A 24,214-nucleotide genomic window follows, 5' to 3' on the forward strand; every position below is an offset into this window, starting at 1 on the left:
GTCTTAATGATCGGCACAGAAAAGCCAGGCTTAGACAGAACTAAGCATTCAACCTCCAAGTAGTCGGCTTCAGAGAAACGAGATTTGAATGTAATAATAGACCCTAAATTAGAAGGTCCTTCCTCAGAGGCAACCTACAAGGTGGAAGAGATGACATCTTTACTAAGTCTACATACCTGATCCTTTGAGGCCATGCAGGAGCTTTTAGAATTACCGATGCTCTCTCCTGTTTGATACGAGCAATGACTCATGGGAGGAGAGCAAACGGAGGAAACAGATATGCCAGACTGAAATCCCAAAGAACCGCCAGAGTATCCATCAGGACGACCTCCTGATTTATTGACCTTGAACCGTACCATGGAAGTTCGGCGTTGTGCCGAAACACCATCAGATCCAACTCGGGCACCCCCCATTTGAGGGTTAACCTGGAGAACACCTCCGGATGGAGACCCCCCCATTGTGAGCTTCCACCCACTGTATAATCCAAGCCACCTCCTTCATGGCTAAGGAACTCAGAGTTCCTCCCTGGAGGTTGATGTAAGCAACTGATGTGATGTTGTCCGACTGGAACCTGATAAACCGGGCTAAGGACAACTGAGGCCAAGCCATCAGAGCATTGTCAAGCACTCTTAAGATGTTTATGGGGAGAGCAGGCTCCTCCCGAGTCCATAGTCCCTGCGCTTTTAACGAGTCCCAGACTGCTCCCCAGTCCAGCAGGCTGGCATCCGTGGTCACAATCACCCAGGAAGGTCTACGGCTACGGAAGCATGTGCCTTGATACAGATGATCCTGAGAAAGCCACCACGGGAGAGGGTCTCTTGTCAACTGATCTAGATCTATCCTCTGTGACAGATCTGAATAGTCTCTGTTCCATTGCCTGAGCATGCATAACTGCAGAGCTCTCAGATGGAAACGAGCAAAGAGAATGTCCATGGAACTGACCATCAGACCAATTACCTCCATACATTGAGCCACTGATGGCCGAATAGTCTACTGCAGAGAGAGGCAAGAGGAGAGAATTTTGGATTTTCTGATCTGTCAGAAATATTTTCATAGATAGGAAATCTATTATGGTGCCTAAGAAAACTACCCTTGTAGCTGGATCAAGGGAACTTTTTCCAGATTCACTTTCCATCCATGGGATTTTAGAAAAGACAATCTCTGTATGAGAGTTTGCTTGTTGAAAAGATGGCGCCTGAACCAAAATGTCGTCCAGGCAGGACGCCACTGCAATTTCCTGAGACTTGATTACTGCAAAGAGAGCCCCCCAGAACCTTTGAAAAATTCTGTGAGCTGTGGCAAGGCCAAACGGAAGAGCCACAAACTGAAAGTGTTGGTCAAGAAAATCTGATCTCAGGAATTTTGTGATGATCCCTGTGGATGGGAACATGAAGATACGCATCCTTCAGGTCTATGGTAGTCATGAACTGACCCTCTTGGACCAAAGGAAGAATGGAACGAATGGCTTCCATTTTGAAGGATGGTTCTCTGAGAAACTTGACACTTCAAGTCTAGAATAGATTGAAAAAATCCTTTTTTTTTTTTTTTTTTTTTCTTTTTTTTTTGAACCACAAACAGATTTGAATATAATCCTAGGCCCTGTTCCTTTGCAGGAACTGGCACTATCACTCCCAGGGAGGAGAGATCCCGAACACATTTCAAGAATGCCTCTCTATTTATCTGATCGGCAGATAATCTTGAGAGATGGAACCTGCCCTTGGGAGGAAAAGTTTTTAAATCTATTTTGTAACCCTGAGATACTATGTCCACAGCCCAAGGATCTGGGACATCCCGTATATCCAAACCTGACAAAACAGAGAGTCTGCCCCCACTTGATCCAATCCCGGATCGGGGGCAAACCCTTCATGCTGATTTAGACTCAGCTGTGGGTTGCTTTGATTGCTTCCCCTTGTTCCAAGACTGATTGGGTTTCCAAGAAGACTTGGACTGTTCCTGTTAGGAAGAGGAAGACTTTCCATTGAAGTTACAAAAGGAACGATTATTACTCTATTCTACGGTCTATTCTTCTTGTCTTGTGATAGAAAAGACCCTTTTCCACCCGTCATATCAGAAATTATTTCTGCCAGACCAGGTCCAAACAAAGTCTTACCCTTGTAAGGAAGCATCAGCTGACCAAGATTTCAGCCACAACGCCCGGCGGGTTAGAACAGCAAAGCCAGATATCTTGGCTCCCAGTTTAATAACCTGCATGATAGCATCAGAAATAAAGGAATTGGCTAGCTTGAGAGCCTTAATCATGCCTTTGATCTCCTCCAAGGGTTTCCACCCTGAAGAGAATCAGACAAGGCATCGTACCAATAGGATGCCTCACTTGACACAGTGGCAATACAAACTGCAGGTTGCCATTGAAGACCTTGATGAACATACATCTTCTTCAAATAAGCCTTCAGCTTTTTGTCCATTGGATCATTAAAAGAGCAGCTTCCTCTATAGGAATAGTAGTTCTCTTATCCAGAGTAGAAATGGCCCCTTCTACTTTAGGCACTGTGCGCCATGAATCCTTTTAATGGAGTCCGCAACAGGAAACCTCTTATTAAAAGCAGGAGACGGGGGAAAAGGTATCCCTGGCTTCTCCCATTCCTGTGCAAAAATCTGTTGCGCGGTCTGGAACAGGAAAAATTAGTATTTATTACATTTACTAGATATCTTAGGGTTGACAACGACAGGTGTATTGAAGTTGTCCAAAGTAGCCAAAACCTCCTTAAACAATACACAAAGGTGTTCAAGCTTAAATCTGAAGGATACTACTTCAGCATCAGATGAGGGAATTATACTGTCCGAATCTGAGATCTCACCCTCAGAGGCTACTGACGTATACTCCTCAGACTTATGAGGAAGGGCAAACTGAGTAGCAGCAGATGGAACAGAAACCTTAGTTTTCCTCTTGCATTTTCCCTTTAGCATAGGAAAAGCAGATAATGCCACTGACACAGCAGAAGATCCCTGAGCAGCAAATTCTGCTGGCAAATATACGCTTCCAGGAGGCTGAGAGGAACCACAGGGCATTGCATTTGACACCATTGTGGCTTGGGACGTTAGAGGAGAAGGCTGTGGCATTGCCTGAACAGCATCATCCTAAGACATTAGGCTCAACAAAAAGGTCCTCTCAACACATAAGTAACAAAATTGCATAGGGGTAACAACTTGGGCCTCTAAGCACAATAAAGACATATTCATAAGTGCAGACTCCGGCTACATGTCAGAAATGGCCACAAACCAACAGTTTGATGAAACAAAAATAAAAAGTGTTACTATCACTTTAAGAATAGTTTTATTCAAAACACAATTTCCTCCAAAAAATAAACTGCAGGTTTACTAAATTAACCCTCTGGAAAAGCCACCTCTACACCTCAGATTAACTGAGGTGCTCCTACCTGACCTCCAGAGAAAAAAACGCTACGAGATGCCAGCACGTAGATTGAAACGGTCTCTGAAAACGGCTCCTGACACGGACCGCCACTCAGTTCCTATGCAAAGAGCGGAAGCACAGGTGAGAGTCTTATGACCAGCTGTAGGAAACTGCGCCACACACACAAGTGTGCGTTCCTAGCTGACCGTGACCTTCACAACCGGAAGCCCAGCCTAACGCTGCTAAAAGCGTTTACAATCTAAGTGAAAAACTATCTCTAGGAAATAAATTTCCCCCAAACTGAGTGCCATTAAAATGTATAAAACCACTTTTACACATAATGAGCCAAAATTGTTCAAAAATAAAATAGTAACGTAAATTAATCCTTCCCATACAATGAAAATAATTAACACCTCATGTCTCTTACGTCAGTGTCTGAAATCCTTATAAAGGATTGAGTCCCAAAAATTATTGCAGCAATATTTTTATGAAGTGCCAGCCTCCTACCTAGAAGATAAAATGCACTTACCTGCAATCTAGCTGTCCGGCAGGGAGACAGCTCACAAGGTGTGAAAGGACGCATACTCCTTATAAAGACCTGTGGGAAAAAAAGAACAGGGCAGCAAATATGTTAGGCCGCAAATATGTTAGGAAAACGCAGCAAGACCCACCTCACAAGTTCCTAACTGCTTTAAAGCCACCACAACCCTACTGAAGAGATTAACGTGGACTACGGCTAGACCGCAACAATCTTGCTTGTAGCGAAAGAAATCCAATTTTCTTCAGACACCAAAACTTCACCTCCTCCATTGACAAAGGCAAAGAGAATGACTGGGGATTTTGTGTGGGGGAGTGATACTTGACAGCTTTGCTGTGCTGCTCTTTGCCTCCTGTTGGCCAGGAGTCTTATACCTACTAGTAATTGATGACGTTGTGGACTCTCCATTTCTTAGAAAAGAAATGGCACTTGTATATCAAACAATAATAAGCTATCTAGGGCCACAGGTTATTTGTTGCCAGAGATCAACTATCATCTTGTATATGTCCTTACGCTTTGAGCATATGTAGTGGTATCACTCCAGTATTATTTGTGAATGCCATTTAGTAAGTATAGGAGAGTCCAGTTGTTTCCAGTGTCATGGAAAAGGTGTTTAGCACTATCGGCCATAATATGGAAAAATTAGCTTTTCAGTTTGCAGTTTAATATATGGGGTAGTGATAAAACATTTATTGTCCTAACGTATGTTACTACAGCCGTGTTTATTTTATTTAGGGCTTTCCTTTAAAAGGATACTCTAACCGTGTAGAATTTGTTTTGATGCCTGATGTAAAATGTTACTGTAATGTGCATATGTTCTAAAAAGACCTGTGAGTGCGAGCTTATTGCTACATTATTATAGATATAGAGAGATAATTTATAATATATACACACACATTTTATTTTCTTTAAACAGGAGTCACAACTCTCGGCACAGTTACAGGCACTGTTTCAACAAGCCTGGCTGGTGGTGGAGTTCACAACACTGCTTCTCTTGCAACTCCAATTAACACTCTGGGTACTATTGCCACTCTGTCCAGTCAAGTAATTAATCCTGGAACCATCACAATGTCTGCACCTCAGACTTCCCTTACTGCAGCGTCTGGCTTGTCTACACAAAACATCACCATGCAGGTAATTGTTATTTTGGAGCACATGAAGGATTTCTTGCTATTATCAATATTAACATAGTTGTTTTGTACTATATTGTTACTTAGGAATACTAAAAAATAGCTTTGCATTTGAAAAAAAAATGTTTAAAGTTGTTTTTAATTCTAACATTTGCTGTGACAGCACATAAGATTTCTTACTATTATTGATATTAAGCAGACTCTTGGAGAAAGGCAGAAACTTCAAACAAATTTCTCTCCAATGGCAGGGAGAGTCCACTAATTAATTACTGTTGGGAATACAACACCTGGCCACCAGGAGGAGGCAAAGACACCCCAGCCAAAGCTATAAGTATTTCTCCCACTTCTCCTACTCCCCCAGTCATTCTTTGCCTAGCAAACTTGGAGGTTTGCAAAAAGTGCTCTGAATAAAATTGGATTTGTCCTTTTAATGGGTAGTTTCCCTACAAGATAGGACTTGGGTTTATGCTGTGTCCATATAATTCTCTTAGTAAAAGTTTTGGTAGCTGTTAGCTGCTGGATGTCGCAGGGATCTTCTCTGTCCTCTGTCCAGCAATTTGTGCTAACACCCCCACCTGGCATCCAGTGTTAACTTACACTGCTTTGCTTTCTACCTCAAGGTCAATGTCAGAAGTAAATGAAGCCCTCAGACCTGGAAGTGCTTTGACTGCTCCACAGCAAGGACCCTGGAGGGTAAGTGCCTTTATGTATCTTAGGACCTTGAATCTCATGGGACACTAGGATAGGTGACCGGTTGGCACCTGTATTCCTCCTTAGAAGGTCTGGGGACAATTTTTGTATCCGAAGTCTAGGATGCTAAATATTTAAGAGCAGTTTGGGGCCTCTGTAGCAACTTCTGTGGGGTTGCGATGTGAGATTCGTTCTGGATATCATCATCGCACCTGGGAATATTTTAGGCATTTGGAGGGCTCTAAAACTTTATTAAGGGCAAATAAGGGACTTGTAGGAGTCTTGGCTTTACCGCGATCACAGCGGTGTCAAGATCACTAGGGTGTCAAGCTCTGCCACTGATTTAGGCAGTAACCTATATTAAAAGACTTCCCCTCCATATTGCTTTCTCGTATGAATTGAAGCGCAGAGTTGGGTACTGACTAGCGCCGTTTTTCGTGCACTACGTCACGCTATTAATGTGGACCTCTTGACTGACCCGGCGCTTTTCCTACTTGCTATACTGATGATAAAATGTTAGTTCATAAGTGGTCAGCACAGATTATCAATCAAGGAAGACAAGTGTTAACACTCTAGTAGTCAGTTTGCACAGCAGACTGTTGCTAGTCTCCTGGCAGGCCACTTAAGTAACAGTGTGAAAGCAGAAGTTTATTGTGCTGTGTGCAGCTAGCAGCACAAGAGCAGGTCGATTGAGATATCCTCAGGCAGTGTTGGTGGACGAGCTGGCGGTTCCATAGAAGTTTCAAGCTTTTCTATCTTTTTCCTCCCTTTACTCTCCATTCTCTGGTGATTGCCTGTATCAATCATGTGCGGGCCTCTGAGTCTACAAGCTTCGGCCCCGCATGGCCTGGTTCACGGACCTAGTGAAGATGTCTACCTTCCCTACGTGAAGGTAGCCTCATCGAGCAGACCACCTACTTCAAGGTCCGTTCTTTTACAAAAATCTAGATTCTCTGAGGCGGTCTACGTGGAGATTGGACATTTTAGTGCTGTCCAGTAAAAATAATTTCTGATAGCGTCTGTTACCCTAATTCAGGCTTGTAAACTGGTTAATTGTCGTCCTTACCACAAGGGGTGGCGTTCCTATCTGGCTTGGTGTGAGGAACGAGGTTTCCCTTGGCACAAGGGGAGGGTTCCTCAGATTCTGTTATTTCTCCAGGATGGTCCGGAACAAGGTTTGTCAACCAGCTCTCTCAAGGGTCAGATATCTGCCCTTTCTGTGTTACTGCACAAGAAGTTAACTCATTTTTCTGAGCTGCAGTCTTTTGTTTAGGCTCTGGTTAGAATGAGGCATGCGTTTTTAGACTATTTTCTTCCTTGTTTGTTTTTGTATGCTGGTAAACACAAGGGCCAGTAGGCTACTGCAACTACTCTTCCTCATAAGCCCAAACAATTGATACTCAGCCAAAAGGAAAGCTTACCGTCATCCTCCTGAGAGGATTATAACTCATTCTAACAGTGCTGTGTCTTCTTTCTGGGCTTTCAAGAATGTAGCCTCTCCATGGAACAAATCTGTAAGACTGCTATCTCTTCCTCTTTTCTTGCCTTTTTCATATTTCTCAAAATTAAGATTTTTGCCTCAGCTGAGGCTTCCTTTGGGGGACTAGTGCTTTAAACGGTGGTGCCTTATTTTCCCTCCCTTTTCATTCTGTGTCCTCTCTAGCTTTGGTATTGGGTTCCCAACAGTAATGAATGAATTTGTGGAGACTCCCTGCCATTGGAAAGAGAACAAAATTTATGCTTAACTGATAAATTATTTTCTTTCCTGTCAGGGAGAGTCCATGAACCCCCGCCCTCTTATTTTTAATGTGGCATTTTTTCTTTCTTCGGGCACCTCTATACCCCTAGTGTTTCTCCTACTTTTCCTTATTCCCTCGGCTAAGAATGACTGGGGAAGTAGTGGAAGTGGGAAGGATTCTATCTTGTGTCTTTGGCTCTTCGTAGTGGCCAGGAGTTTTATTCCCAGCAGTAATTAATGAATTAGTGGACTTTCCCTGCCAGGAAAGAAAATTAATTTCAGGTAAGCATAAATTTATTTTTACAATCTAAAAACCTTTTGCTTTCTCAAGGTCTGCTTTGCTTAGACCTCTTCTGTTTTCCTATTCCTTTACTGGATGGATATCTTAAACTCTACTTTATTGTTCTTATCCCTTTAGATGTCCTGCGAACAGCAAGGGTATTACCTTTTTTTTTTTTTTTTTTTTTTCACATATCAATCTGAACGAGAATTTCACAATTGAAGCATGGTATATACCAGCATCTCCAGAAAACGAGTTAAATGTACAGTTTCCTTAAACATTGTATCCCCTTTAATTTGTTCCCAATGATCCACTTTACCTGCTGGAGTGTATTAAATTGTTTACAAGTATTTCCATTGGCCTTATATTGGCATTTGAAATAGTTTATTTAGCCTGTGGTAACCCCACCCATCCTGGAAGTTTTTGGCCTCAAGGCCAAGCTATAGATAAGCTGTGTTAACACAGCCAGTAGAAGAAATTACACTCCCAGTGGGTTATAGAAGAGGTAAGGTAATAAAATGTTGTCCACGGATCATCACTTACTGTTGGGGAATATCACTCCTGGCCAGCAGGAGAAGGCTAAGCGCACCACAGCAAAGCTGTTAAGTATCACTTCCCTTCCCACAACCCCCAGTCATTTTCTTTGCCTCTAGTGCAAGGAGGAGGTGAAGTAATTGGGTCCTGGGAGCTCTACTGGAAGTAATGCGGTCAAAGGGTCTTGCAGTGACGCCTTATCTGGACGACATTCTGGTTCAGGCACAATCCTTTCAACTAGCAGAATCCCATACAAAGATTTTGTTGGCGTTTCTTTGTTCCCACGGTTGGAAAATCAATATGGAGAAAGTTATCTTATTCCATATACAAGGGTGACCTTCCTAGGAACCACTATAGGCTATCTGTATATGAAATTTTTCATGACAGAGGTCAGAAGAGCCAAAAATGTGTCCGCCAGTCAGTCCCTACAAGCGGCGACGCGACCATCAGTGGTACAATGCATGGAGGTAATTAAGTTGATGGTGGCCTCCATGGACACAGTTCTATTTGTTCGGCTCCATTTGTGACCTCTGCAACTATGCATGCTCGCTCAGTGGAACAGGGATTATTCAGATCTATTTCCGAGAATAGTTCTGGACCAATCAACAAGGTATTCCCTACCGTGGTGGCTGTTGCAAGAACATCTGTCCCAGGGGACGTGTTTCTGGAGACCCTCTTGGGTAATTGTGACCACGTATGCCAGCCTGTTGGGTTGGTGAGCAGTCTGGGACTCGTTGAAGGCGCAGGGACTTGGGTCTCAGGAGGAATCTGCTCTCCCCATAAACATTCTAGAGTTGAGAGCGATCTTCAATGCCTTGATGGCTTGGCCTCAGCTAGCCATAGCCCGGTCTATCAGGTTCCAGATGGACAAAATAACCTCAGCGGCTTACATCAACCACCAAGAAGGAACTCAGAGCACCTTAGCCGTGAAGGAGGTAGCAAGGATCATCCAGTGGGCGGAGACTCTCAATTGCTGTCTATCTGCCATCCACATTTCAGGAGTGGACAATTGGGAAGCACATTTTCTGAGCAGACAGACTTTCCATCCCGAGGAGTGGGAACTCCATCTGGAAGTGTTCTCCAGGTTAACCAAATGAGGGTTACCAGAATTGGAATGATGGCGTCTCATCAGAACACCATGCTCCCAAGGTACGTTTCGAAATTGAGAGATCTTCAAGCCTTTCTGATTCTCTGGCAGTTCCTTGGAACTTCAAGTTGGCATATCTCTTTCCTCTGTTTTTTCTCCTTCCGTGAGTCATAGCTCGGATCAAGCAGGAGAGAGCTTCGGTAAATCTAATAGCTCCTACGTGGCCTCTCAGGATCTGGTATGCGTATCTAGTAGAGATGTCGTCTCTACCTCCGTAGACACTTCCACTGAGGTAGGACCTTCTGCTCCAGGGGCCCTTCCTTCATCCAAATCTCGTTTCTCTGAAGCGCACTGCTTGGAGATTGAGCGCTTGATTATAGCTAAGCGTGGGTTTTCCGAATCGGTCATTGAGACCATGATTCAGGCTTGTAAGCCTGTCACTAGAAAGATTTACTATCAGATATGGCGTAAATATCTTTATTGGTGCGAGTCTAAAGGATTCTCTTGGAGTAACGTGAGGATCCCAACAATCTTATCTTTTCTCCAGTAAAGCCTTGAGAAGGGGTTATCTGTCAGTACTCTCAAAGGTCAGATTTCTGCTTTATCTATTCTGCTGCACAAGCATCTGGCGGACGTGCTGGATGTTCAATCCTTTTGTCAGGCTCTGGTCAGAATCAGGCCAGTATTTAAATCAGTTGCTCCCCCTTGGAGCCTTATTCTTGTTCTTTAAGTTCTTCAGCAGACTCCGTTTGAGCCTATGCATTCCCTAGATATTAAATTATTATCTTGAAAAGTTTTGTTTCTTATGCTATTTCTTCTGCTTGGAGGGTTTCTGAACTCTCAGCATTGCAGTGTGATTCTCCTGCTCATATTTCATGCAGATAAGGCAGTTAATCAGGAAATTGTTGTTCCTTCTCTCTCTGTCCTAATCCTCCTCATTAAGAACGTTTGTTGCACAACTTAGATGTTGTGAGGGCTCTTAAATTTTATCTGCAGGCTACGAAGGACTTTCGTCAGTCTTCTGCATTGTTTGTTTGCTTTTCTAGTAAACGTAAAGGCCAGAAAGCTACTGCCTCTTCTCTTTCTCTCTGGTTGAGAAGTTTTATTCGTATAGCGTATGAGACTGCTGGACAGCAGCCTCCTGAGAGAAATACAGCTCACTCCACTAGGGCGGTGTCTTCTTATTTGGCCTTCAAGAATAAGGCCTCTGTAGAACAGATTTGTAAGGCTGTGACTTGGTCGTCTTTGCACACTTTTTCTAAATTCTATAAATTTGATACTTTTGCCTCGGCTGAGGCTTTCTTTGGGAGAAAGGTGGTACCTTCTGTTTAGGTTACCTGTCTTGCCCTCCCATATCATCTGTGTCCTCTAGCTTGGGTATTGATTCCCAAAAGTATTTGATCCGTGGACTCTGTGTCTTTAGAAAGAAAACAAGATTTATGCTTACCTGATAAATTTCTTTCTTTCTTGACACGGTGAGTCCATGATATATTTATTTATTTATTATATATAACAAACCTCAGGCACCTCTGCACCTTGTGGTGTTTCGTTTCTCTCTGTTTCCTTCGGTCAAATGACTGAGGGTTGTGGGAAGGGAAGTGATACTTAACAGCTTTGCTGTGGTGCTCTTTGCCTCCTCCTGCTGGCCAGGAGTGATAGTCCTAATTGATGATCTGTGGACTCACCGTGTCAAGAAGTAAATAAATTTATCAGGTAAGCATACATTTTGTTTTTCCATTGTTCTCTCCAAATATTGGTGATTGGTTTACGGACAGATAAGATAAATTAGCATATATATGTACACAATGTGATAAAATAAAGAGATCTGATCTACAGCCCTTTTTATTAGGTTGTGACTTCAAAACACAAAATCAGCTAATTCATATACACTAATAAGCCTTAAAAAAGCAAATCTCATACATTTTATACTCTGCAGCTGGTAAAAAAAAAAGTAATTGGAAACGCATTAAGGGAAAAACAATTTTATAGCATATTGTCCCTTTAAAGCCTTTCTTATTGCGTTCAATTTTCTTTTCCCTTCTTTGCCAACCCTCCTCTTACATTGGATATTACCAGAGATATTTTTGGAAATCACTTATCCTCCTCTAACTCAAATGACCCCAAAATCCTGACACCCTAAGTCCAGAGATACCTGAACTGCATTTTTCCTCTGTTCTTTTTCCCCAGAAAATGCATCTTTGTCTATGATTACAAGGTCCAGGAGTTTTCTTTGGATATGTTAAAGATGTGTTTGAGGGAGGAAAAAAGGTGAAGCTTATTGCCAGAAACCTCCATACATTCCTCTACTTCAAGCTTTCCTTTTCATAGTGGAAGACTATCCCTTTTCAGGGGTGATCTATCTTGTCACTTCTTACAAATGGAGACAAAAGTTTTCGTCCAACCTTTTCACTGTACTTCAAAAAGGACAATTTTTTCCTATTACAGATCTGAGGGCTTTCAAGTTTATCAAATGACCCAGATTCAAAATTACATTGTTTGTGTCCATTTGGTACATGCCTCCTTTCTTTTTGGTTGCATATCTCCATCCATCTCACACACTACTTTAGTATTTCTAGTTTGGCCAAACCCTTAGGTGAAGGTACTAAGCCAGAAAATATTTCAAATCACACACCACCCACATTATGACTTTACCATTAGTGTACCAAATAAGATTTGTGCTAATATGCTTAAGTACCATATATATTATATCAAAAATAAATAAATCATAAGGTTAATATATTCCAAAAAGATATATTTAATATAACTGAAACAGACAATGCCAGCACTGTAAAAGTCCAATACAAGTCATTAGAGTGCACCCATTAAATCAAAGGTCCCATAGAATAGTCCCAAAATACTCTGTGAAGGAAACACATTATTCCATGGATCCCTTTCTCCTTGAACCTTTATAAAGACCTATAAGGGTCGAAGCGCGTCAGTGATTGTTATCATCTGGTGGGTTTGATACCATTTAGGGCTGTCATAACTATACTCTATTACGCTATTTGGGGCTTTTGTTTGTGTTTGCAGGTACCCCTGGAGTTTGACCTGGAAGTAAAGTGATCCATGGAATTAGAACATCTGTTTCCTTAAAAGTTTCTTGGGTCTATTCTTTAGGACCTTTGTTTGATTTCATGAGTGCACTCTATTTACTTTTTTATTCAACTTTTATGATTTTCTTTTACAGTGCTGACATTGTCTGTGTTATACTTTTATTAAATATAAATATTTTTGGAATATATTAACCTTATGATTTATTTTTGATATAATATATACTGTACTTAAGCATATTTGCACATTCTATCTTATTTGATATATACCACTTTAAGAGTTCTCTAGCCCCCCTCCAGCATGATAACTTTTAAATCTACTTTAGACTACACTCTAGTGGGTCTCACTCCACCAGCAACAATTTATTTCCACACCTTTGTCTATATGTTTTTGTTTTTTTAACATGTCCCCCTTAGGTTGGTTTCCTGCACCACCAGTGCAAAGATATTTTATTGGTCTCTTCTTACTTCACAACAGTGGCCCATGGAGGCAAATCTTTTAGCAAGCTTTTACTCCTGACAGTTGGGCAATCCTCATAAAAGAAATAGTTTGAGCAAACGGTTGATTTAATGAGCTAAAGTCCTTGAAAACACACTACTTTAATATCCTGTAAATCATTGTGGTCTGTCTTTGGAATCTATTAGCTTCAACATATATCAATCATCAAGGGGTACACAATGCACACGGTTAAGATACTAGCAGATAAGTCACCTATACTTACATACTTAGTTTTTTTTCCACTCTTTTTACCTTTGTTCCATTCTGAACAGTAGTCTCTTAATCCATTTGGTTTTGGATTATTCTCTACACAAAACACACTATACTTTGGGGCACTTTCTTTAGGGTTTCATAGCTTCCACCCACACCTTCAAAAGACCAATATTTGTGTAACCAAATATCCCTAAGGAACATAGATTTTTCTGACATTTTTTCATAGTCTTTACACAAAAACAAGCCAAATCTGACAGTTATAGAGTTCTGACTTTATTTGTTGAAAGCTTGTGGGTCTGCTAAATAAGCACTTATTTGTTTGCTTTAGAATTATTGCTTGGGAACACTCACAATTTGTGACACCACTTAAAATGAAAAATATAATGCTAGAATAATAATAGGCTGCATTACCAATGTGTTTGTATGTGTGTGTTTCATGTATAGTTTAAAAAAAAAAAATCAGATGGTGTCATTCTTGTATAATTTTGTGTCGGCTTAGGTTTATGACTCGGCATATGTGAACAGTTTATATGAAAATGATAACATTTCTTATCTTTTTTTTGCTTTACAGCCAATTTCACAGCCAACCCAAGTAACTTTATTTACCACACCTAGTGGAGTTGAAGCTCAGCCAGTTCATGATCTTCCAGTGTCTATTTTAGCATCACCAACCACTGACCAGCCAACAACCCATGTAACAATTGCAGACTCTGGTCATGGTGACCAACCTCCTGGTACTGTCACTCTAGTATGCTCTAACCCTCCCTGTGAGACGCATGAGACAGGAACAACAAATACTGCCACCACCACTCTTGTTAACCTTAGCAGCATTGTACAACAACCTGGTGGAACATTACAATTTGTATGTGAAGGTCAAGAGTCTGGAACACTTGTAGCAACAGCTTTGGGGCAAGCAAATGGAAGTGTAGTAAGAGTGTGTTCTAATCCTCCATGTGAAACACATGAGACTGGAACTACACAAACGGCGACAACAGCTACAGCCAATATAGGACAGATAGGGAGTGTGACAAGGGTTTGCTCCAACCCTCCTTGTGAGACCCATGAAACTGGAACCACTCACACAGCAACAACTGCATTGTCAGCCATTGGCAGTGGACAGACTGAAAATTTAAGAACTTGTTCTAATCCACCATGTGAAACTCATGAAACTGGCACAACACAAACACCTACAACTGCAAGATCAAGTCTCAACAAAGAACAGCAAGACAACTCACTAAGGACACCTATCCAAACGTGTGAGACCCTACAGACAACATCTACACATACTAGAATGACTGTGCCATCCACCTTTAGCAGTGGACAGATTGAAAACCTACAGGTGTGTGTGGATCTTCCATGTGAGATACCTGAAACTGATAACACTGCCACAAATATTACAGCTAACATGGGAGCCAGCAATTCAGGGCATAGACTCCGTTTATGTTCTAACCCACCATCTGAGACACATGAAACTGGTACTACTCATACAGCAACCACAGCAAGATCGAACATTGGCACTGGGCCATCAGAGAATTTACAAAGGATACCAGAGAATTCCCCATGTGAGACTCATCAGACAATTTCCACAAAAACCACAATGTCTGTTTCTTCTGATTTTGGTTCTGGCACTTCTAACCTTGAGGTTGAAAACACAGCTTCCTCATCAGTTAGTGCTGCTGAAAGTATAGCTGCTGACTCTTCACATGTTAAGGTGACACCAGTTTTTTCTAATCTCCCAACTGGCACTACCCAGACAGCAACCACAGCCAAATCTAACATTCATTCTGGGCCATCAGAGAACAAACAGAGGTCACCTAATGACTCTTCATGTGAGACCCACCAGACTCTCTCTACATTCACCACAAGCAGCATATCTGAAGATTGCAAAACAGAACCATCAAACGATGAAACTAATACAGCTGTGGGAGTAAATATAACTGAACATCCAGTATGTTCCAATCCACCATGTGAAACACATGAGACTGGAACCACCAACACCCAAACCACAGCCACATCGAACATTGTAACAGAGCCTGCTGAAAATGTACAGAGGATCACTAGTGACTCATCAGTTGAGAAGCAGCAGACAAGCTCTGAGGGAACTATTACAGTGTCTGCAAATATTACACACAACACTCTTGAACAACGTGTATGCACAAATCCCCCATGTGAGACTCATGAAACAAACACAACTAACACTGCAACCACATCTTCATCTAACATGGGAGCCAACCAACCCACTGCTCCCTTATCACAGCAAGTCTGCTCCAACCCACCATGTGAGACACATGAAACTGGAACAACACACACAGCTACCACAGTCACATCCAGCATGGGAGTAAACCAAGGTAAGATGGAGGTAATAGATGGATTTATCATTCTAGCTATCAAATGCCCATTTGGATGTGTACCCTCCTGCTTATCCTTTGCTAACGTAACGATCATATCCTTTCATGTTTACATTTATTGTCTTGTGTTTACCCAGTATTTGAGAAACAGTCTGTCTCTCCTCTTTTTCTTCTTAAAACGGGGAGAGTCCACAGCTGCATTAATTTATTTTGGGAAATACAGAACCTGGCCACCAGGAGGCGGCAAAGACATCCCAGTTAAAGGCTTAAATACCTCCCCCACTTCTCTTATCCCCAAGTCATTCTTTGCATTTCGTCACAGGAGGTTTGCAGAGAAGTGTCATAAGATTTCGGAGTAGTCTCTTATGGAGGGTAGTACTCTTAGAGATGGGACAGGAGTTTTAAGTAGTCCTGTCAGCCTCTCAGAGCATGGATGAAAGGGAGAGTCTTTCTGCGAAACCATCCTGACTCATATTAACAGCTCCACAAGCAATCAGTGTTAGAGTTTCACTGCCTGCTTTCTTCACTCAAGTCCATGTCAGAAGCAATGCTACTATCTGTGAAACTTGAAGGGCGGTGTTACTGTTCCACGGCATAGATTCTGGTAAGATCGTTTAATTTTCCTTTCATTGTGGAAATGTAATGTAAATGATAGAAGGCAGGGTCTCAGTGGGACTCTTGGAATCAAGGGTTAATATCTCCTGAGGGGGGTTATTGAGCAGTGGGGAATGTAATCCTTTTTCTTATGTGATTCTGTCTGCTTATGTGTAGAAATGTTGGGGCTCATGACTATTACGGAACATACCATTTTTTTAGAGCTACGCAGTTCTTGTGGACTGGCACGATTTTCTTTGGCCTACATGTCGCACCTCGTGACTGGGCGTGGTCACGGTTTCATTCTCCATTTCTGTATCATGACTGAGTGTCGGTGGAGAGGCTCTGTTTCTCTACTTGTCTGGGTCATAGGAGGTAGTGTCCCAGCCATTGGGGGTGCAGTGTAAGGTGCCAGTTGCTTTTGTCCATAATTTAATAAATCAAGCTATGGAGGATTCTGATAGTTCGGAGAAGGATTTCTCTGATCCAGATTCTGTTACTTGCGTAGATCATCGGTCGCCAACTAGTGGTCCTTGATCAAGCAGAAGTTAATCTTCTCTGATGGTGTCACCCCATCGCGCCTCCCTACAGTGCCTGGCTGGACATCATTGAAAACTGACAGAGGAGGAGTTAAATTATAATCTCCCTACGCACCTGCTTAGTACTGTGCAACTTGCGTAACTAGATTTGTATTTTTAACTCTTCTCGCCCGGTGCGCTGCTCAGAGGAAGATGCTTCCATTCTAAAGCCAGCAAAGGTTGGTATAGTCTTGGCTTCAATTACTGGAATTAAATGATATATAAAAAAAAAAGAAAATCTTAAAACATTTTGTATCTTTTATTTCTCCAACATAGGTGTGTCCGGTCCACGGCGTCATCCTTACTTGTGGGATATTCTCCTCCCCAACAGGAAATGGCAAAGAGCCCAGCAAAGCTGGCCATATAGTCCCTCCCAGGCTCCGCCTACCCCAGTCATTCTCTTTGCCGTTGCACAGGCAACATCTCCACGGAGATGGCTAAGAGTTTTTTTGGAGAAAGGATTATCTGCAAGTTCTCTGAAGGGACAGATCTCTGCTTTATCTGTTTTACTTCACAAAAGGCTGGCAGCTGTGCCAGACGTTTAAGCGCTTGTTCAGGCTCTGGTTAGAATCAAGCCTGTTTACGGACCTTTGACTCCTCCCTGGAGTCTTAATCTAGTTCTTTCAGTTCTTCAAGGGGTTCCGTTTGAACCCTTACATTCCGTAGATATTTCTTCTGCTAGAAGAGTTTCTGAGTTATCTGCTCTGCAGTGTTCTCCGCCCTATCTGGTCCATGCAGATAAGGTGGTTTTGCGTACTGAGCCTGGTTTTCTTCCGAAGGTTGTTTCCAACAAAAATATTAACCAGGAGATAGTTGTACCTTCTTTGTGTCCGAATCCAGTTTCAAAGAAGGAACGTTTGTTACACAATTTGGACGTAGTCCGTGCTCTAAAATTCTATTTAGAGGTTACTGAAGATTTCAGACAAACATCTTCTTAGTTTGTTGTTTATTCTGGTAAAAGGAGAGGTAAAAAAGCAACTTCTACCTCTCTTTCCTTTTGGCTTAAAAGCATTATCAGATTGGCTTTTGAGACTGCCGGACGGCAGCCTCCTGAAAGTATCACAGCTCACTCCACTAGGGCTGTGGCTTCCACATGGGCCTTCAAGAACGAGGCTCCTGTTGACCAGATATGTAAGGCAGCGACTTGGTCTTCACTGCACTCTTTTGCCAAATTTGACAAATTTGATACTTTTGCTTCTTCTGAGGCTATTTTTGGGAGAAAGGTTTTGCCAGCCGTGGTGCCTTCCGTTTAGGTGACCTGATTTGCTCCCTGCCTTCATCCGTGTCCTAAAGCTTTGGTATTGGTTCCCACAAGTAAGGATGACGCCGTGGACCGGACACACCTATGTTGGAGAAAACAGAATTTATGCTTACCTGATAAATTACTTTCTCCAACGGTGTGTCCGGTCCACGGCCCGCCCTGGTTTTTTAATCAGGTCTGATGAATTATTTTCTCTAACTACAGTCACCACGTTACCATATGGTTTCTCCTATATATATTTCCTCCTGTCCGTCGGTCGAATGACTGGGGTAGGCGGAGCCTGGGAGGGACTATATGGCCAGCTTTGCTGGGCTCTTTGCCATTTCCTGTTGGGGAGGAGAATATCCCACAAGTAAGGATGACGCCGTGGACCGGACACACCGTTGGAGAAAGTAATTTATCAGGTAAGCATAAATCCTGTTTTTCTTCCCTTTACCTGTCTCTTTGTAGTAGTTTTCCTAATTCCTTCAGTTGGACTTACATCACTGTTTGTCTTCCATCACTGTTTGTCTTCCTCCCATCCATCTTCTTTTCTCTTGTTAAGTGTATCCAGTCCACGGATCATCCGTTACTTGTGGGATATTCTCCTTCCCAACAGGAAGTTGCAAGAGTATCACCCACAGCAGAGCTGCTATATAGCTCCTCCCCTAATTGTCATACCCAGTCATTCTCTTGCAAGCCTCAACCAAGATGGAGGTCGTAAGAGGAGTGTGCGACATCCTGATACAGGCGTCAAGCTTTCAAGTTGCCAAGTCTCATACAGAGATAGTTCTGGCATTTCTGAGGTCGCACGGGTGGAAAGTGAACGAGGAAAAGAGTTCTCTATCCCCACTCACAAGAGTCTCCCTCTTAGGGACTCTTATAGATACTGTAGAAATGAAAATTTACCTGACTGAGTCCAGGTTATCAAAACTTCTAAATGCTTGCTGTGTTCTAAAGTCCATTCCGCGCCCTTCGGTAGCTCAGTGTATGGAGGTAATCGGCTTAATGGTAGTGGCAATGGACATAGTGCCATTTGCGCGCCTTCATCTCAGACCGCTGCAATTATGCATGCTGAGTCAGTGGAATGGGGATTACACAGATTTGTCCCCTCTGCTAAATCTGGATCAAGAGACCAGAGATTCTCTTCTCTGGTGGTTGTTTCGGGTACACCTGTCCAAGGGTATGACCTTTCGCAGGCCAGATTGGACAATTGTAACAACAGATGCCAGCCTTCTAGGTTGGGGTGCAGTCTGGAATTCCCTGAAGGCACAGGGATCGTGGACTCAGGAGGAGAAACTCCTTCCAATAAATATCTGGCTTGGCCTCAGTTAGCAACACTGAGGTTCATCAGATTTCAGTCGGACAACATCATGACTGTGGCTTACATCAACCATCAAGGGGGAACCAGGAGTTCCCTAGCGATGTTAGAAGTCTCAAAAATAATTAGCTGGGCAGAGTACCACTCTTGCCACCTGTCAGCAATCCATATCCCAGGCGTGGAGAACTGGGAGGCGGATTTTCTAAGTCGTCATACTTTCCATCCGGGGGAGTGGGAACTCCATCCGGAGGTGTTTGCTCAGTTGATTCATCGTTGGGGCAAACCAGAGTTGGATCTCATGGCGTCTCGCCAGAACGCCAAGCTTCCTTGTTACGGATCCAGGTCCAGGGACCCAGAAGCGACGCTGATAGATGCGCTAGCAGCGCCTTGGTTCTTCAACCTGGCTTATGTGTTTCCACCGTTTCCTCTGCTCCCTCGACTGATTGCCAAAATCAAACAGGAGAGAGCATCAATGATTCTGATAGCACCTGCGTGGCCACGCAGGACTTGGTATGCAGACCTAGTGGACATGTCATCCTTTCCACCATGGACTTTGCCTCTAAGACAGGACCTTCTGTTACAAGGTCCTTTCAATCATCCTAAACTAATTTCTCTGAGACTGACTGCATGGAGATTGAACGCTTGATTCTATCAAAGCGTGGCTTCTCTGAGTCAGTCATTGATACTTTAATACAGGCACGAAAGCCTGTTACCAGGAAAATCTACCACAAGATATGGAGTAAATATCTTTATTGGTGTGAATCCAAGACTTACTCATGGAGTAAAGTTAGGATTCCTAGAATATTGTCTTTTCTCCTAGAGGGCTTGGACAAAGGATTATCAGCTAGTTCCTTAAAGGGACAGATTTCTGCTCTGTCCTTTTGCACAAGCGTCTGGCAGAGGTTCCAGATGTCCAGGCATTTTGCCAGGCTTTGGTTAGATTTAAGCCTGTGTTTAAACCTGTTGCTCCCCCGTGGAGCTTAAACTTGGTTCTTAAGGTTCTTCAAGGAGTTCCGTTTGAACCCCTTCATTCCATTGATATTAAACTTTTATCTTGGAAAGTTCTGTTTTTGATGGCTGTTTCCTCGGCTCGGAGAGTCTCTGAGCTATCTGCCTTACAATGTGATTCTCCCTATCTGATTTTTCATGCAGATAAGGTAGTTCTGCGTACCAAACCTGGGTTTTTACCTAAGGTGGTTTCTAACAAGAATATCAATTAAGAGATTGTTGTTCCATCGTTGTGCCCTAATCCTTCTTCAAAGAAGGAACGTCTTTTACATAATCTGGAAGTAGTCCGTTCCTTGAAGTTTTACTTACAAGCTACTAAGGATTTTCGTCAAACATCTTTCCTGTTTGTCGTTTACTCTGGACAGAGGAGAGGTCAAAAAGCTTTGGCAACCTCTTTCCTTTTGGCTTCGGAGCGTAATAAGCCTAGCCTATGAGACTGCTGGACAGCAGCCCCCTGAAAGGATTACAGCTCATTCTACTAGAGCTGTGGCTTCCACCTGGGCCTTCAAAAATGAGGCCTCTGTTGAATAGATTTGCAAGGCTGCGACTTGGTCTTTGCTTCACACTTTTTCAAAATTTTATACTTTTGCTTCTTCGGAGGCTGTGTTTGGGAGAAAGGTTCTTCAGGCAGTGGTTCCTTCCGCTTAATCCTGCCTTGTCCCTCCCATCATCCGTGTACTTTAGCTTTGGTATTGGTATCCCACAAGTAATGGATGATCCGTGGACTGGATACACTTAACAAGAGAAAACATAATTTATGCTTACCTGATAAATTTATTTCTCTTGTAGTGTATCCAGTCCACGACCCGCCCTGTCCTTTTAAGGCAGGTCTAAATTTTAATTAAACTACAGTCACCACTGCACCCTATGGTTTCTCCTTTCTCTGTTTGTTTTCGGTCGAATGACTGGATATGACATTTAGGGGAGGAGCTATATAGCAGCTCTGCTGTGGGTGATCCTCTTGCAACTTCCTGTTGGGAAGGAGAATATCCCACAAGTAATGGATGATCCGTGGACTGGATAACACTACAAGAGAAATAAATGTATCAGGTAAGCATAAATTGTTTTTTTATTAAATATGCATTATTTTTCATTATGATTTTATTCCACCTGAATTCCAGTAATTGCTATCCAACAGATCAACCATATCCTACCAGTATTATAGTAATTGCCAGTAACATCAGTCGTGGTTAGCTCACATCCATATTGAGAGCTTTCTGAAATAAACTTAATTTATGACTCCAATGTCTGTCCATGATCATAAGTAGTTTGGAATTATTCCTAACTGGGGTGGGGGTAACTTTGAGGTAACTTGGAAGTCTTGTGGTCCTTTTAAACAAAATTCTTTTTTTCCCACTTTCTGCCTCTGTTTCCTACTCAGAATGCAAAATAGAGAAACGGAAAAACTCCCAGCACTGTTTCTTTTTAGGAATTCATCCTTTATTGAAGTTACAAAAAATAAAACATCAGCTACGCTTCGGGCCTACATAGCCCTTGCTCATGAGTAAGGGCTATGTAGGCCCAAAATGTAGCTGTTTTTTTATTCTTTGTAACTTCAATATAGGATGAATTCCTAAAAAGAAATCGTGCTGGGAGTCTCTCTCCATCTATCTATTTATCAATCTATATCTCTATCTATCTATATATCTATATATCTATATATATATATAATATATATATATATACACACACCATTTAAAATTAGAGGGAGGTAAAAGGTGAGTTTAAAATCCTCCACTACGCACAAAATAGAGAAAATAACTCATTGTGTAGTTCATTAACAAATCTAGACAGGCCAGAAGGCTTGTTTTTCCAACAGAAAACCTGCTTTTCTGCAGATTCCCTTAACACCAAATTTTGAGTTTAGTGGTCCCTGAGGTTTGAAAGGTTGGCGACCTCTAGCGTAGATTGTGGGGAGGCCAGGTTAATCAAGCCCAATCAATTATGTTCCGTATGCTGTAATAGAGTGCTCTCTTCTCCCACTGGGGTGAGGTTAGAGACCACTGAGCCATGAAGGAGGTTTATTTCCACCAGAGGTTACTGCACGGTTCCGCATGACCATATCTTTGGCGTTGGCGCACTTACATCTTCCTAATTGCAAACGAAGAGTTAATCCGTGTCTCCTTAAAGGGACATTATACACTCATTTTTTCTTTGCATAAATGTTTTGTAGATCTATTTATATAGCCCATAAAGTTTTTTTTTTTTGTTTTTTTTTTAAATGTATAGTTTTGCTCATTTTTAAATAACATTGCTCTGATTTTCAGACTCCTAACCAAGCCCCAAAGTTTTATAAGAATACCGTCGGCTACCTTCTCCAGCTTGCTCCTGTTTGTGTAAAATGGGTATTTTCATATGCAAAAGAAGAGGGGGGGGGATGATCTTACTTCCCACTTGCAGTGGGCTTTCCAGCTACCTTTTCAATAGAGCTAATCTGAGAGCTTCTAAGTAAGTTTTTAAACTGTTTTATACTGGATTTTTATATCAGTATCTGTGCATCTTATAGTAGTGTCTATTACATGCAGTTATATAAAAATTAGTGTATACTGTCCCTTTATCCTGGGGGTGTCAGGCGCAAGTTCTTTTATATCGGATCTTTCCTCTGGGAAGCGATTTCCTCTGAGGCTTAAGGGTCTGGGCCTTCAGATGCCCCACCGGGGTTGGATTTTGCATTTAGATTCAGACTGGCGTGCCTACGTGTACTGCTGTGGTATGTGTTGGCGGCTTTGGTGGATTCCAGTTCTGATTCGTCAACGGATCCTCAGGCCTCAGATGGCGAACAGTGCTAGATGATGGAGGGATGAGATCCTACTCCTGGTCGTCTCTTGTTTTGTGTGTCTAATCCCAGTTCTGAGCTCCTGAGGATTAGGATTTCTGACAGGCTGGTCCTTTTAGTGTTTACATTACTCTTTGGCGTTCACCTGCGGGTGCAGCCTACTTTCTCTTGATCCGGTTAGGATGTGTTTTATTTTTTTATTTTGGAGTTCGTGGCTGTTGTAGATTTCTTGCATGTAATTGACAAGAGTCCATGAGCTAGTGACGTATGGGATATACAATCCTACCAGGAGGGGCAAAGTTTCCCAAACCTCAAAATGCCTATAAATACACCCCCACCACACCCACAATTCAGTTTTACAAACTTTGCCTCCTATGGAGGTGGTGAAGTAAGTTTGTGCTAAGATTTCTACGTTAATATGCGCTTCTCGGCATTTTGAAGCCCGGTTCCTCTCAGAGTACAGTGAATGTCAGAGGGATGTGAAGGGAGTATCACCTATTGAATGCAATGGTTTTCCTCACGGGAGATCTATTTCATAGGTTCTCTGTTATCAGTCGTAGAGATTCATCTCCTACCTCCCTTTTCAGATCGACGATATACTCTCATATACCATTACCTCTACTGATAACCGTTTCAGTACTGGTTTGGCTATCTGCTGTATGTGGATGGGTGTTTTTTGGTAAGTATGTTTTTATTACTTAAGACACCTCCGCTATGGTTTTGGCACTTTATGCATTAATATAAAGTTCTAAATATATGTATTGTACTTATATTTGCCATGAGTCAGGTTCATGTATTTCTTTTTGCAGACTGTCAGTTTCATTATTGGGGGAAAAAAATTATTTAGGAAATATTTCTTTTGCAAGATGTACCGAGTCCACGGATTCATCCTAACTTGTAGGATTTTGTCCTTCCTGACAGGAAGTAGCAAAGAGAGCACCACAGCAGAGCCGTCTATATAGCTCCCCCCTTAACTCCACCCCCCAGTCATTCTCTTTGCTGGCTCTAAGCAGGAAGGGTAAAGAGAAGAGATGTTAAACTGTTTTTTTTTTATCTTCAATCAAGTGTTTATTTTTAAATGGTACCGGTGTTGTACTATTTACTCTCAGGCAGGACATAGATAAAGATTTCTGCCTGGAGAATGATGATCTTAGCATTTGTAACTAAGGTCCACTGCTGTTCCCACATGAGCTGAGGAGTACAGGAAAACTTCAGTGTGA

The 24,214-nt window shown here is 42.2% G+C and overlaps 1 protein-coding gene across 1 annotated transcript in view; it reads left to right on the plus strand.

The window, feature by feature from the left end:
• The window catches only part of HCFC1 (host cell factor C1), a gene marked incomplete in the record, with an annotated part of 480,694 nt that overhangs the window by 289,920 nt on the left and 166,560 nt on the right, over window positions 1–24,214 (plus strand). The window contains 2 exon segments of the mRNA XM_053696082.1: window positions 4,825–5,042; window positions 13,701–15,477. Of these exon segments, the coding sequence (XP_053552057.1) occupies window positions 4,825–5,042; window positions 13,701–15,477 (1,995 nt within the window).

The sequence above is a fragment of the Bombina bombina genome, chromosome 12 (assembly GCF_027579735.1).
Source record: "Bombina bombina isolate aBomBom1 chromosome 12, aBomBom1.pri, whole genome shotgun sequence".
Classification (NCBI taxonomy): Eukaryota; Metazoa; Chordata; class Amphibia; order Anura; family Bombinatoridae; genus Bombina; species Bombina bombina.